At 46.1% G+C, this 14,697-nt stretch overlaps 1 protein-coding gene across 1 annotated transcript; it reads left to right on the top strand.

Moving 5' to 3' along the window:
- The first annotated feature begins 342 nt into the window (after positions 1 to 342).
- FERD3L (Fer3 like bHLH transcription factor) lies at positions 343 to 915 on the top strand. Its single transcript, XM_075022490.1, has one exon. It carries the CDS (start codon positions 343 to 345, stop codon positions 913 to 915), a length of 573 nt encoding a protein of 190 aa, XP_074878591.1.
- Positions 916 to 14,697: the final 13,782 nt, after the last annotated feature.

The raw sequence follows: 14,697 nt of genomic DNA, 5'->3' as shown, positions 1-14,697 counted from the left end.
CGGACACCCGGCTCTGCGGCCGCGGGCTTTTAAGAGGCTGAAAATCGTTTGGTTGCGGGTGTGTAAGAAGAGACAAAAGTGCTCAGCAGGTAAGAGCGGCGGGTTTTGCCAAGAAGGAACTGTCCTTGATCGCTGTGACAGGATTGACTCGCCGGGGACTCCTCTCTCGGGAGCACCCACGCGTCCCCGAGGGGGCTGCCTGTCTCCTCTCATCAGCATCACGGCGAGAAGTTTTCCAGCCGCTCTTTCTAGTCCTGCTAATCCTGTTATCCGGGGGGTTATAAATATTAACGCCGCTGGGGCTGGGGATGGGGCACCAGATTAAGCCCCCTCTGAAGTAAGATGTCAGCCAGCCTCTTCCCAGCCCGCCAGCGCCCGGGGCTGCTGGCTGAGCTGCGCGGCAGAGCCCCGCAAGCGCCCTGCCCAGAGCGGCTGCTAGGCGCCTCGGTGCTGGATTTCGTGGCCGACCTCTCCCTGGGCGCCCCCCAGGGCCCCCCCGGGGCCGGGCCGGGCCTGGGGCTCCGCGAGGTCACCTCCGGGCCTCCCTTCGGGGACAGAGCCCTGTCGCTGCGGGAGGGCATGGCCCGGGGGCTGCCCCTGGCTGCCTTCGGAGACGGAGGTCCCGAAGACGAGGAAGAGGAGGAGGAGGAAGAGGAGAGGATGCGCGGCGCCTCCCTCCTGGACAGGCCCAGGAGAAAGCGGGTTATCACCTACGCCCAGCGCCAGGCTGCCAACATACGGGAGAGGAAGAGGATGTTCAACCTCAACGAGGCGTTTGATCAGCTGAGGAAGAAGGTGCCCACCTTCGCCTACGAGAAGAGGCTCTCCCGGATAGAGACCTTGCGCCTGGCCATAGTGTACATCTCCTTCATGACCGAGCTCCTGGACGGCTGCGGCAGGCGGGAGGCGAGCTAGGGAGCGCCGGGGCCCGGCGGGAGGGGGCCGGGGGCCGGGCACCACCCACGGCCCCGGGCAGGTGGCCCGGGGCGCCTCCTGCCTCGGCTCCGGAGCCGTGGCTCCCGCCTCGGCTGCTCCCACGGCGGCCGGGACCGCGTAGGCGTGGGATGCGAAGCGAGGAGGGTTCGGGGAAGCGTGCGCGCCTTGCGGGCGGGGGGAGGAGTGGGCCGGAGGAGGGGTGGGGAGGCTCAGTACGTGTAGGTTTGCTAATATATATAATTTTGGTAAGGGGAAGGGGGAAAACTGAAGGGCTGAGGCCCGCTGGTTTGTGCCGCGCCGCCCGCTTGCTTCACAGTTGTTGCCAGTTGTTGCTGCCGAGGAGGCTCGGCCGGGGCAGCAGAGCCGCCCCGCTCTGCGGAACGGGCTTCCAGCGGATTCAGTTGCCTGCCCAGCCGCCTGCCAGGCACTAGGAAAATCTCGGCGTGTGCGTTTTAACCCAGCGCTTTCTGCTTTCTTAAAAAATAAACAACAACTCCCTTTTCTTTGAAATCCAGCCTGCCAAGTCCATGCCGTGTGTCACAGGGCCAGTGAAGCGGAACATCTGGACGCGACCGTTTGTTGTCACCGTTCTCGTCCCGGTACCAGCTCTGGCCTGGCGTGTGGGCCGCCAGCGCCGTCGCTCGCACCGAGCAGGAGCTGGCGGAGGAGGGCCCGGCGCTCTCCGGCCCGGCACGGCACGGCACGGCACGGCACGGCCCGGCACGGCGGGGTCGAGCCGGCCTCCCCGGCACGGCGAGGCAAGGCGGGGAAGCCGTCTGCGCCCTCCTGAGAGAGAAAACTTGTGAGCCTGTGGGCTTTGATTTCGGGGAGGTCACGGAAAAAAAGCCCTTTTCCCCCTCGCCGGAATTCGGGGTTTTTTTTTCCTCCCCTCCTATATGTTTCATTGCTGCCAGGAGAGAAAATAAATAAATAAATTCTGAAAAGCCCGAGCGGGAGGGAAGAGGGAAGCCCGGGCCGGCCGTAGCCTGGGGATGGGGACGGGGTCCACGGCAGGGATCGTTCTTTTAGCTTTACCTCCCAGCGCCTCGCAGCCCCGCGTTAACAGGGGCGAGAGCCGGGGAGAGCGGCAGCGAAGGGGGAGGCCGGGGCCGGGCTGGGAGTGGGGCAGGGGGGCCGGGGGTCTCCCTTAGAAGGTTCTTCGGCCCTTCCTGATGTGTCTTTGAGTCCCGTCCCCCGCCCCGCCTCTCCCTGCCGCTGGCATCTTCCCCCGCCGCCGCCCGGGAAAGACGTGGGCTTCTGCTGGGGGCCCAGCCCGGGCTGCCTTCACCTCGGGGGCAAGGGTCCCGTCCAGGGCGGCGGTTCTGCGGGAGCTGGCAGGTCAGCTTTCATCTCCACTATATAAAATTGTCGTGATGCTAGTGAAATCAAGATTTACCCCGGATTCAGGCTAGTATGGCCGAGATCCAAATCCCACCCTGATACCTCTTTGATTTCTTCTCTCATGCTTTGTCAGCTCCTGTGGTGATTCTTCTTCTTTTTCTCATTCCATTCACTTTAATATTATCATGAGTGATCTAATAATATCCCGTATTAATACTCTAATACCCTTTCTCTTTTCACTTGTTTCCTTGGTTTCTTTTTCCACTTGTTTTTGTTGACCTCCCTGACTCCACACATTGCATCTGCTCTCCAGTTGTCAGAATGTTTTCTTTCCAAGAGGCAGTTGGATAGTTAATGCAGCTGGATCCTCTCTAGAAACTGGGGTGTTTCACCTCTTCAGATGGTTTGTGTTGATTTTTTTTTTCTAAAAATAAAATGAGAAAAGGAACTAAGAATGAACAATGTTCCAAAATCAACAACTGTTCACATGACCCAGATGCATTTTGTTGTTACCACTGTCTCAAGCAAAACGATGAAGACAAATTCTTTAAGGACAATGAAATATTCAATTCAATATTCACTTCTTAGCACTATTTCTTTATGATCTCTGTACAACTGTGCTTCCTAACACATGCTTATGTATCTTTTCATATTTTTTCTTGCTCATGTCACTGGATAAAATTAGAACTCTATAGCACACAGAGTCTTAAGTTGAGAGATTCATAATGTAAACACGTCTGTAACAGATAATTCAGAAATTATTGGGTTTCTCTTCTTGATTTAATAACAAAACATTGGAATTTGCTCAAGATCCAAGGTTTTTCCATACTTGTGTTAAAGACTAGAGAAAAGCAGAAAGAAAATGTTACATTTTATTTTTAAATACAAATCAAAATCTGGATCTTGCATTATGGATCCTAATTTTTAATGGATCACTGGAAATTTTGCAGCAGCAACACAGAACAGTAGTAACATTCTTATATGAGCCACTGATTCTAAAAATAGCATTAGAAATTAAAAATGCAGTTACGGTATAAGATAACGAACATCATAAGCAAACAGCACAGATAAAGTATCCAGATGCATTTTGTGTTTCGTCAGACTTTGGAGGAGTGTCTCGGCCACACATTGATTTATAGATGAGCCTGATGAAGAGGACTTAAATTTTTTATGTTTCACGCTTTTCCAAAACTGGCAAAGATTTACCAGAACAGTAGTCTAGATGCAATTTTTTCTTAGACACCTGTGTTAAAACTCAAGCATGCCCTTATGCCCATGAAGAGCTCAGTGACACAGCAAGATGCCACACTGACCCATCACTTGGCCCACGTGGATGTGTTGAAGTCCTGGAAGCTCAGTCTGCTAAGAATACAGACACGTTATGGAAACATCGCAGACAAGCTTCTTGCCGGCGTGCAATCCCATCCCCCTGAAATAACAAGGCTGTGGGGTCCCTTCTCCCCTCACCCTCGTCTCACTCCAAGATAGCTGCATCCTAGTCTGTGGAGTCACAGTGCAATAAAACAGCATGTCAGGCTTGGGAAGCCAGCGAAACCCTGGCCCTAATGAAGTGAGTGCAGAAATGCTCCTAACTTCAGGAAGGCTAGGATTTCACCCACTGTAGGGAAAGTCCTTTCCCCTGCTCAGAAACCCCGCGGCCACCAAGGCTGAGGCCAACTGCTGTCCTTGGTCTCCCCAAAGCACCATGCCATTATCACCGCATTAAGAACAAAAACTGACAGTGTCAATTTCTGCTGGGAAGAGATAATAAGGGGTTTTTTAAAGCCTTAGAGCTGTTTGATCATAGCCCATTTTTAGATCCTGGTCTGAGGCGGGTTTGTTTATATTCTTTTTGCCCACTGAAGGCTGCCTTTTGGTAGAAAGTTGACTTCCCTTGAAGCTATCACGTTACAATTAGTATTCAGACATGTAAACCAAAAAATAAGTCTAAATGAAATCACATTTGAGAGACATTTGCTAGTTTTCTAAGAGACGTATAAATAATCAAATGATTTTGCAACCTAGTCAGACTGATCTTGTTTTACAGCTGCTCAACCTGAAAGCAGGTTTAAGCAAATTAGAGCTGGAAACAAGAACAAAATATTATGATAGCACTGCAAACTCCTGCATCCACATTCTGACCAGCTACTATGGCCACATGATTGGTGTTTATTATCGCATTTGTCAGCGTTTCCATTATAAACAGTCTAGTGTGGAGGGTTTATAACTCAGCTATAAAAATTCCCTCCAGGATGAAACTTGATAAGTGAAGTCTTAGTCCAACAACACTTTTTTTTTTTCTCTTACAAAATTTAAAATAAATTCATTTTTGAAGTCATGGGGGTACTAAGCAAAACCAATGGAAAAGAGGTTTTGATTTATTTTTGTTCTCCTTCAGATCAGTGGTGCTTCTCAAAGAGATTTTCTATGTATCCCTTTTGGTCCTTTCAATGAACTTGGACCTTTGGGGTTTTTTTTTAATTAAAAATAGCCAAAATACTGAGGCTGAAAATGTGACTGCTGTGTATGCCGAGTCCCCTTTTTCATAAGAATTTGTGGGTTTTACCAGGCTTGAATACTAACAATCTGCAACAATGACAGCCAAGCTTTTCCTACTACTTGTACAACAGAACAGTTACAAGGACAGCTGGTTATAGTCTTTTTGTAGTACAGTAAAAATTGTTGTCTTTTCTAAAAAGTTGCTAAATATAATCAGTTCAGATTATTTTCTCTTAAACTTTACTTCAAAAAGCATGCTTGTTTCAGGTATTGAAATGAATATTCATCACAGAATTGTATCCAGCATAAAAGAATTGCCTGAACAAAAATATTCAACTGCAATTGCCTTAAAAATTTAGCTTTTTAAAAACTGCAGCTCAGGTATTATTTTAAAATTTGCCTGTATTTCATCCAGATTTTACTTTTTCCTGTCTCTATCCTAGTTTGAGGGGTAACCTTTGGTCTGGGTGGCACTAAATTTTAAGCCCCTGAAATTTTTCACAACCACCACTCTGCTGATCACCAGCTGCAGTCCAGTTCAGTGGTCCTTACACACCTGAAACTCCTATTCGTTTGAAGAAGTCAAAGTAGGAGAGCAATCCTGTAATGTTTACTTTTGTATTGTCAATTTTCACATGAATGTATACTTGTAAGACCTGTAATGTATTCAAATTGTTGTGTGCGTTTTATTATCTTAGAGTGCCTTATACTGGTCTCAAAGGCTTCAGTGCTGTAACTGTGACTCAGACCATCTCCTCCACTCAAGGATTTTGAGTGGTTCTTGCACAGAGCTATTGCAGTGCAGAAGGACAGGCTTCACTATTGTCACACGGAGCTTTATTTCAAACCAAAGTAATCAGGCACCCTGAGATGCTAGGCCTGTTTATGCTTTTGTCATACCTCTGCCATAATTTCAAAAAGAGAAAGAGCCTCCTGTTGGTTTAATCGTTTCTCTTTAGCTCTGACAGCAGAAGAAAGACAATAATTGTCCATGTTACTTCCAGTTCCATCTTGTCTTGCTCCAAGCCTTACAGGGGTTCAAGGGAAGGTAGTGCATTTTATGCTTTTCTACACAACAAAGAGGAAATCTGTGCGTGGAGGGTCCTCACCATAAATAAATGAACAGAGAGAGGGAGGAGAAGTTAATTCACATGTTGATACTTCTTTTTTTTTCTAGCATTGTTTACTTACTGTACAGTCTTTAACTTTGTTAACGAATTCTGACCTTTGAAACTTGCAGTTATCAGAGGAAAGAGTGGTGACTATAGCACAAGAGATACAGGAATATATATACCACAGCAAATACCATCACTGCTTTCAGGTTCATGAGGGATAGATGATGTCTCTGATCCAGATAAAAGGTAGCTTAACAAAGACTTTCAAAACAACCAGTGATTCAGGGTCATTCACTTTTTGTGTGGCCAAGATGAGATATCATATAAAGATCCTGACTTTTTGGAGGTCACTGCAGGTAAAAGTTGTGACCTGAAGCCGTAGCCATTATTTTGGTCCTTGGTGGTGAAATGAAGTTGTGCAGCTGCACTAGCCCTTTTCAGCTGTGAGAAGTGATTACAGTGCCTTTACTGCTCATATCCAGTATTGCGGGAAAACTATATTGAGTTTTACAGTGCCCTGGGATTCCTACTCAAGCTCTTTGGTACTTGGCAGGGCTGCCTCTCTGTGGAAATTTGGTTTCAGAAAGGGCACTGGGCCTTGCCCCCAGAGCCCTGCAGCGGGAAGGGGCCATGCTGTCTCCACCGGGTGTTTCTGGGTAAAATGCAAAAAACACCCATCCTAATAAATACAACGAGACATTAGAAAGATAAAGAAAAGTTTCAATACACAGACAATACCCAGAAACTTTTGCAAGTTTAAGGGAAGACCCAACAAAGCTCCGACCCTAAAGCCGGTGGCTCTTTGAATTTGCCTTTTACCCCTCCACTGCTCCGCTTCTCTTTCTCCTGGCGAACAGAGGGCCCTTGCAATACAAAGAATGTCTCCTTTAAAACACATTTGTGTGAAAAATGAACGTAAAACCCGGTAGAGCTAGATCCAGCCACAGCACATCAGATTTCATGTTGCAACAGCGTGCTACATTTTCTATTAAAGCTGGCGCCAGTGATTACATTCTGCCATTCAGTCCACTCTGTGTGGTTGTACATTTTCTTAATGAGGATCTGAAATCAGCCCCCTTCACTTAACTGACAGTCTGCCAGAATTATGCCATCTTTCCAAATGCAGAGATCATATGATCCATCTGTTGTCTGCAGCCATGCAGGGGAAACATTTTCCAAAGAGAAATGTGGGTTGGCCCCAAAAGTATGTAATTATCCAAATGCTGAAGTGTTTCAGATGTTTCAAGGTGCTCTTGGACCTGATCTTGGCCATCTAAGCTCCTATGAAGTCTTTTAGAATAATGTACATAACTAAGCCATTGAGTTGGCAGGAAATTTTTGGAGTACAGGAATAATTTAAAAATTATTCTTAAATAACCTCAAGTTGAATCAGAGATTTAGGACTCAGCAATATCATCTGGGACATTTGGGAGTGCTTACACTTTTAAGTAGTTCACATTTTTGTTGTTAATATTATCATATATAAAAAAAAAGTAAAGAGCATTAAGTGAATATGCAGAAAGGTGTTTTAATCTATCTTTAATCATATTTTAATGATACGCCAGAACACTGCAGTAACTCTTCAGCACCCTTGAGTCTCATAACTCTGCAAACTACCAGATGCAAGAGATGTTGTAGGATGACAAATAATAGTCATGGAGGAAAAAAAAAAGGGAAAAAGAAAAAGAAAAAGAAAAAGGGAAAAGATGATTGAGAGACTGTGAAATGAAGGGCTATCTCAGATCTTTCCCTGCCTTACTTGAAGACGTGTGGAATTCATTTCATATTACATCTGAGCCAGTTTAAATTTTCTTTGCAGATATCTTGCATGTTGCCAAATATGATTAAACTGATAGTTTAGGTCCTCATCAGGTGCCACCTCCTTGACATATAGAACCCAAATTTTAATCATGAGCAAATGGAGCTTTCACCGAAGTACTGATAACTGTGCTTGAACTACTAAACCAAGCCTTGGTAAGATGGAGTTCAAGTCCTATTGCTGAAAACACCTTTAGCAGCCCCAAGGTATTAAATCTGGAGACATGCATATGTCCATTACTTTATTCTGTCAACCATAGGTGGGTTGACAACAGTATAAGTCAATTCTCAGTTATATGTTCCACATATCCAGGAACGGAATGATTACAGTATCCCCTCTCAGATCACAGCTGCCATACCTAAGGCTGAACCACATTATATTGAGGAAGTTCTGTGATGTTAATAGCATGGGGTTTGCCCTTGGAAAGAAATGAGTTCTACCAAAACTATGATGAGAACATATGGTACTTGTCATATCTAAAATATACAAGCATATTTCCTGAAAAAAACCCAAAACCCAGAGATTTCTCATATTCTCTTTGAGAGCAGAAAAAGCATGAATCTTCAGTGTCCCATTGGCCAAATCCTTTGAATGATCCAGTGCATAAGCCAAGTCTTTGGCTGGAGAGGGTTTTGGAGTATAAGGTCAGTGGGTTTTGCCTCCAAGCTGAAAAGGCATGTTAGGTAGCCGAGAATGGCACAGAAAGTGAAAAGTTCTAATGACACCTTCTTCAACCCTGCTTCCCCTCCCAAAACACAGTTCTTGTGAAGCTATGGGTCATTAGCATTATTTATTAGGAAGGTTTCTGAATCCCTTCCACACCAGAGAAACACCCAATATCACCCCAAAGATGCAGTGTCACCTCAGAGATGCGAAGAGAAGGCTTTATGACCGAAGTCTTTTCTTTTGCTGAAAACATTCAATGACACATTTTCAAATGACAGGAAGTCTACATGGAGACTGCTAATGTTTGCCTTGCAGCGGCATGGTGGAAATGCTGGCAGGACCGTGGAGGTTTCCTAGTTAGTGCAAATCTAGGGAAAACACAAGCTATGTTTGCTGTGGTTTCTTTCCACTCTATGTATAATGCTTCCACTACCTGTATGGCACTGCTGTCCTGCACCTGCATCTGTATTGCATCTGTATTGCAAATGGGGTGAAGTTATCTGCCTCATTTGTGGTGCCACAGCTATTATTGGGGAGTCACTAATCCATTGCCTTCAGTTTTGGTGCCCTTGCAGTAGCACCTACTCCAGTGTGTGTGGATTTCAGATACCATTTTCAAATGCTCTTGAGCAAAGTTTAATACCAACTTTTTGTCATGTAGTATTTTGCTAACCTCTATGACTTAAGGACCAGTGGAAATCCTTTTTTTGCCTCAATGAACAGTATAGGAGGGGGATGTGTGAAGAAATACAATGGCTCCCATAACCACAAGGAATGAAAAAGCATCTTCTATCTCTTTTTAGCAGTATAGCTTGCTTCAGATCTACACTAGGTCTGTGAGAATGTGAAGGGTTGTTTCTTGTAGTGATAGCTGAGTGACTGTATCACCTTTTTCCCTCCTGTCTACACCCTTTGGGTTGGCCCCTTACCCTTGATGTGAGCAATTATGAAGTACCTCCTATTATACATCTGATTTAGCATTAAGAACTTAATTTCCCAACAGTGTGTCTAATCTTTAAACATAGTTATTTTTCTTCTTTTTTTGGATGAAATATACTACCCACAGTGAATTCTGTGTGGAAATGGTAAGACATAGACAGTTAACCTGCCAACTACACTAACAAATCAGATAGTTTGACATCTAGACCAGACTATTAGTTTCTGCAATGAACTGACAACATGAAACCACAGATGGAAGGATTTGGTGTTGCAAAATTTTACCTGCCAAATTGGAGGCTACGTTGTCCTCTCAGAAGAGACAGTCTATTCTGGGATGCGTCTTTGAGAAAGAGAATATGGCAGCTGTTTCGCTTTGTACAGCAACATGACACAGTGTTATAGGAAAGAAAATACAGAAAATTATCTTGGTTGATTGAAATTAAGCCAAATGACAGTGTGCCATACCACAGCCACTCAATTACATACGCTGAATGTAGATAAAGTTGTAGTTACCCATAATGGAATCTGGCCAGAAGACAACATCATGAGTCTTTCCAAGACACTAAAGGATTTCCACTGACCGAAAGTTTAACATGTTGGCAGATAATAGCTAGGTTGAAGGCCATTTGGGGATAACCAAAATAGATCATAAATGTCACTGTAGATAGCACATGGCTCTAAGCCATTCAATATAATTGATCAAACTTCTATCTCTCTGAAAGGAATGATGACCATTTTACTGTCAAATAATCCCCATTCAGCAAAAATTCCTGCAGACATACGTCATTCAAATTACCCAAACCTCTGATACAACGACTACGAGGAAGCAGTGCAGTAAACTCTGTGAGGCTGTAGTTTGTGTTTATATTGCCTTCTTTTTTAGTAAAAGGTATGCTCTTACATACTATGTATTGTTGTAGAGGAAAGGATTACCAACTGAAGATGTAAACTTCACTGTTTTGTAATAAAGCCCATGCTATAATCCACCGCACATCCTCTGCCTTTAAATTAATTGCAACATCTGCTGTCACCAAGAGCTGCATTAGCCCTATTGCAAAGTGTGTAACAGCAAAGAATAACATTAGATCAGACATTAGAAAAGTTCATAAACTGCTTGAATATGAATTGAGACATTAACCTGAACATATTCTAGAGTCAGGAGAGTATTTTGGAATGAAGCCTCTGCTCTGACTTTGAAAATCTGCACCATGTCTTATTGCTTAGGGTCCAGCCCATATACATACCACTGAGCTCAAGTCATCTTTGCACTTATTAGGTCAACAACAACATTTCTACCGTGCAGCAAAATATGGATGTTTTGAAGACTGAAAACAAATTACAACCTTCATGCAAAGGAATATTTTTTAATCATGGAATATTCCACAAATTCAGTTAAATATTAAGGAACAATTACTGACCCTTTACTCCAAAGGCAGCCTCTCTGAAATATTTCTTTTTATTCAACAGTACTCTCAGACTGGACCTGTTTTCATTTTTATTTTATTTAAAATTTAATTGACCCATTTTAGGGCTTGATCCAAAGCCCACTGAAACACTCCCCTTGACATCAAAGGATTTTGGACCAATTCCTTAATGAATGCAAGCACAAATGTTCTAAAAGGAGAAACGAATATTTCTCTGCTTCTGAGATGAACTATGCTGCAAGGTCAGATAGTAGATTTTGGCATGAGAATATGTTTGATATAGAACCTTTTCAAGGCAGAAGCAGAAGCAGTATGGTATTTTACAATACAGCATAGATACAAATACAGATGCTTGTCTGGAGGTCAGAGTGCATAGACAGTCACATACATACATGAACAGTGAATGTGTGTTAACTTACTTTAACATATTAATAAACTATTGCCTTTTCTGGAAAATTGCCTTTGGAGTTTGGTAAACAAAATTTGTGCTCTAGATCAGCTTCACAGTGTGACCTACTATACGACCTTTGGTCAGAAATTAAAACCAGGCTGTGGACCTACAGACAGATCAATCTCTAGTGAGCAAGGTGCCCTGACTAATCACCATCCTATATTCTAGAGGCAGGCAAATGAGATTGGGGCTGCAAAATGAGGGGAAATGGTGTACAGTAGATCTTTAGGCATCATAGCTGGTAGCCCATAGCACAAAATAATTATAACCTCCCCACTTAGGAAGAAATACATAAACCTTAATTCCACTCTGACTGCCTTTTCTGAAAGGAAATACAACCTGGCAGAGATGGAAATAAACTCCTGCTCCCTCAAAAGATCTTCTAGCTCTAAGTAGGTGTCCTTAGAAGTAAGGTAACTGTGGAAAGAATGAGATGGGTGTTCATTTCTGTGAACTATTCCCCTCCAGGCTCCCCTCCTCTGCATGGCTAGTCAGCCCCTGTGTGGTCTCCAGGCAGGAGGAGGAGGAGGAGGTGGATGGGTTCCAACTTGCAGACCTGGCATTCAATCAGGCTACCAATCAAAAAAACATTTCCATTTGCCTAGGAGAGCATATGTGTATGTTAGGACGACCTTCCAGGCCCTTTCCCTCACACCAGGCTTTGCTGCCTGCCTCAGAGGTAAAGGAGAGCCTATTACCCTGTCTAATGAACTCCTATGGGACTCTTGTGAGTCATGGTTGTTTCTTACATGGCCCTTTTTTTCACCTTCATCTGTGAGATCCCAAGAGCAACTGTAAGTCTAAAGCAGACCACACTGACTAGGAAGCACAGGGGGTTCTTCCCCAGGGTGCAGACATGGCTAACGGGGGAAAAGCCCACTTCCATGCTGAAATTCTGGCTCTAGGACTCTGACTCAAATTGCATGAGCTGCAGGGAGAGTTTGAGTTCACCCCTAAGAAGAAGCCTTTCTGGAATCCTTTATCCATCATCTGTGCCCAAGGTGCTCCCTCCCCCACCTTGGAAGAAAAAGCAGAATTTGTGGCTAAAAAGGCCTGAAGTTTTATGGAGTTTCCATGGGCCAAGTGTACTGAAAGATTGAATATATAGATTTGAGTAATGTGTGGGAGCAGGAAGAATACAAAAAAGATATATTTACATAGTTCAGGAAAGATGGAAGAGATGGAAAAGCAAAAAAAAAAAAATCAAAGGAGCTGAAATAGCAAATAAGCTCCATTATTAATATAAATAACTATTATCCCCTGGAGTGTAGATAAGCTTGTTTTACTAAGCAGTCTTTTCAGATTTAGACATGAAACCACATAAACAAGACCCAGAGCCATAATTAGGGGCAGAGCTCCACCACAGCATTAGACACGTTGATCTCTTGCAATGGGAAGGACTGGTCTTCTCTGGGGTAGGGGAGAGGATACCACTCCAGCTTCCACCGAGGTACTCACGCTCTGCTTAGAAAGCCCCATCCAGTGCCAGGATTTATTTCTGGAGCTGAATAAAACACACATAAATAAAAGATTTCATATTAAAACTCGTGTTGCAACTCATTTCAGATCCTAATTTATTAGGACGCCTGTCTCCTCTGTGGGGGTAACGGGATCGCTCGGTAACGGGACATAGGTACTCCTTGGCCTTGTCCTGAGGCGAAAATTGGGAAGAAAGGGCGATGCAGAACAAAGCGAAGCCCCGTGCGGGGAGCGGCGCAGCGCTCCCTGCCGCCGGCGCAGCCCCGCGGCCGGCCGGGCGGGGGCGGGGGGGGGGTCGGGACGCCGGGCTGGCCGCGCACTGCAGAGGCTGGGAGCGCTGGAAGCAACGAGGCCTCGGGAAGTTTAAAAAAAAAAAAAAAAAAAAAAAGCCACCGTCACATCCTCCTGTGCCAGCAAGCCGTTAGGACTTTGAGATGAACGACCGCATCACAACGAGCTTGAAAAAAAATAAAAGAAAAATCCCTGTAGTCGTTCTGACAACGAAGCCGATTCCTTGAAGGGTTCCCGTGCCATCCTCCTGTTTTGCGGAGCTTCCAAACGAAGCGAGTGGCAAAGCGCCGTGGGCTAGAAGCACACCCGTGAGAAGTGTCCGCGTGTCCGCGGAGGACCCGCGTGCCGCCCCCCCGCCCCCCTCCCGCTGCCCCGGAGCGAGAAAAAGCCACCCGGGGCTCGCCGAAGCACGGCGGCTCCGGAGGAACCTGTGCAAACGGAGCCGGGAGCGGGCGGGCAGCCTCTCACGCCCCTGCAACTGAAGGGCCCCGGGCTGCCGCGGGAGCGCGGCGGATGCCTCTGCCCGAGGAGGGAGCGGCTCACCTGGGAGCCCTGCCCGCCGCCGCCGGCCGGAGCGGGGAGCGGCGGGGAATCGTGCCCTCCGGTGGCCGCCGGCCGCACAGCCCGGCGGCCGCGCTCCCCCGCGGCCCGAGCCCCGCCGGCGGGGCCCCCCCCCGCCGGCCCAGGTAGCGAGGCTGCGTCGCCCGAGGTGCTCGGCAGCTCCTCCGCGCCCTTGGTTGTATGCGCCGCCGCCGTGAGCGGGAAGGAAGCCGAACAACGGGTCCCGCTCTCAGCCCCTTGATGTGTTCTTTCCGCCCGCTGGCGGTTGCTCTGCACAGGTTTGTGCCAGGGCAGGGCGAGAGTTCTCGGCTCGTTTCTTGGTGTGCTTTGAACACGGAGCAAATTACAGGGTAAATGGCAGCGTGGAAAGCTGCTGGCTGCTCTCTTGTCCCTTTGGAAGGGATTGGGTCTTGACCAGGCTTTCACCTAGCATCTGTGGGAATTGAAATACCTGGCCATGGAAACCAGTGGGGGAACTTCAACTCATCTCAGTGGCCTTTGAAGCAGGTCTTAAATGTCCAGCTTCTGCGGAAACACCGGACTGAAGTCTTCCCCACTGAAAATACTCAGGCAGCCTGTCTCTAAGTGTGCACGTGTGTAATAGTTACTTTGCTGAATATCCCAAGAAACCCCCACCAGTGAGAGAGTTTGGTATTTTGCCACAGTGAACAGCCTTTGAGAGCTAAATTACAACGTGTGTATGTACACGCCGTATGGGGAATACTGAACAGCCCATTGCAACCCAGTTGTAATTTGTGTGTATGCACATAACACATTGGTGGGCAGCGTTGTAGTTGTAACCACCAGATCTTGTGTGCATTAGTTCTTAAACTACTGCACTGATTTATAAACAGGCAGACAGAATCAGACCTTTCATTCCTTCTTAAACAAAAATCAAAGAAAGAATCAAACTGTCGGCCTACTCCGTGCAAAATCTGTGATATTTCTGCCTGGCTAAGGCAGACCCTGCTTGTCCCAGCCCAAGAGTGTCTCAGCAGCTAATGGGTGCCTACACAAGGACCAGCACATAGTTGGGGGGATCCTTTCCAGCTGTGATCAGCCATGACCACAATGATCACCACAGCCTGACTTGTTCTGTCATTCTGCTAAGCTTATTACTCATTTCATCTTCCTAGGAGCTTGTCATTTATTTAACTCCGTGGTCACATCCACACC

This window comes from Buteo buteo, chromosome 2 (genome assembly GCF_964188355.1).
Source record: "Buteo buteo chromosome 2, bButBut1.hap1.1, whole genome shotgun sequence".
NCBI classification, from domain to species: domain Eukaryota; kingdom Metazoa; phylum Chordata; class Aves; order Accipitriformes; family Accipitridae; genus Buteo; species Buteo buteo.
Note: the sequence above shows the minus strand (reverse complement) of the source record. Positions and strands in the feature narration are given on the sequence as shown.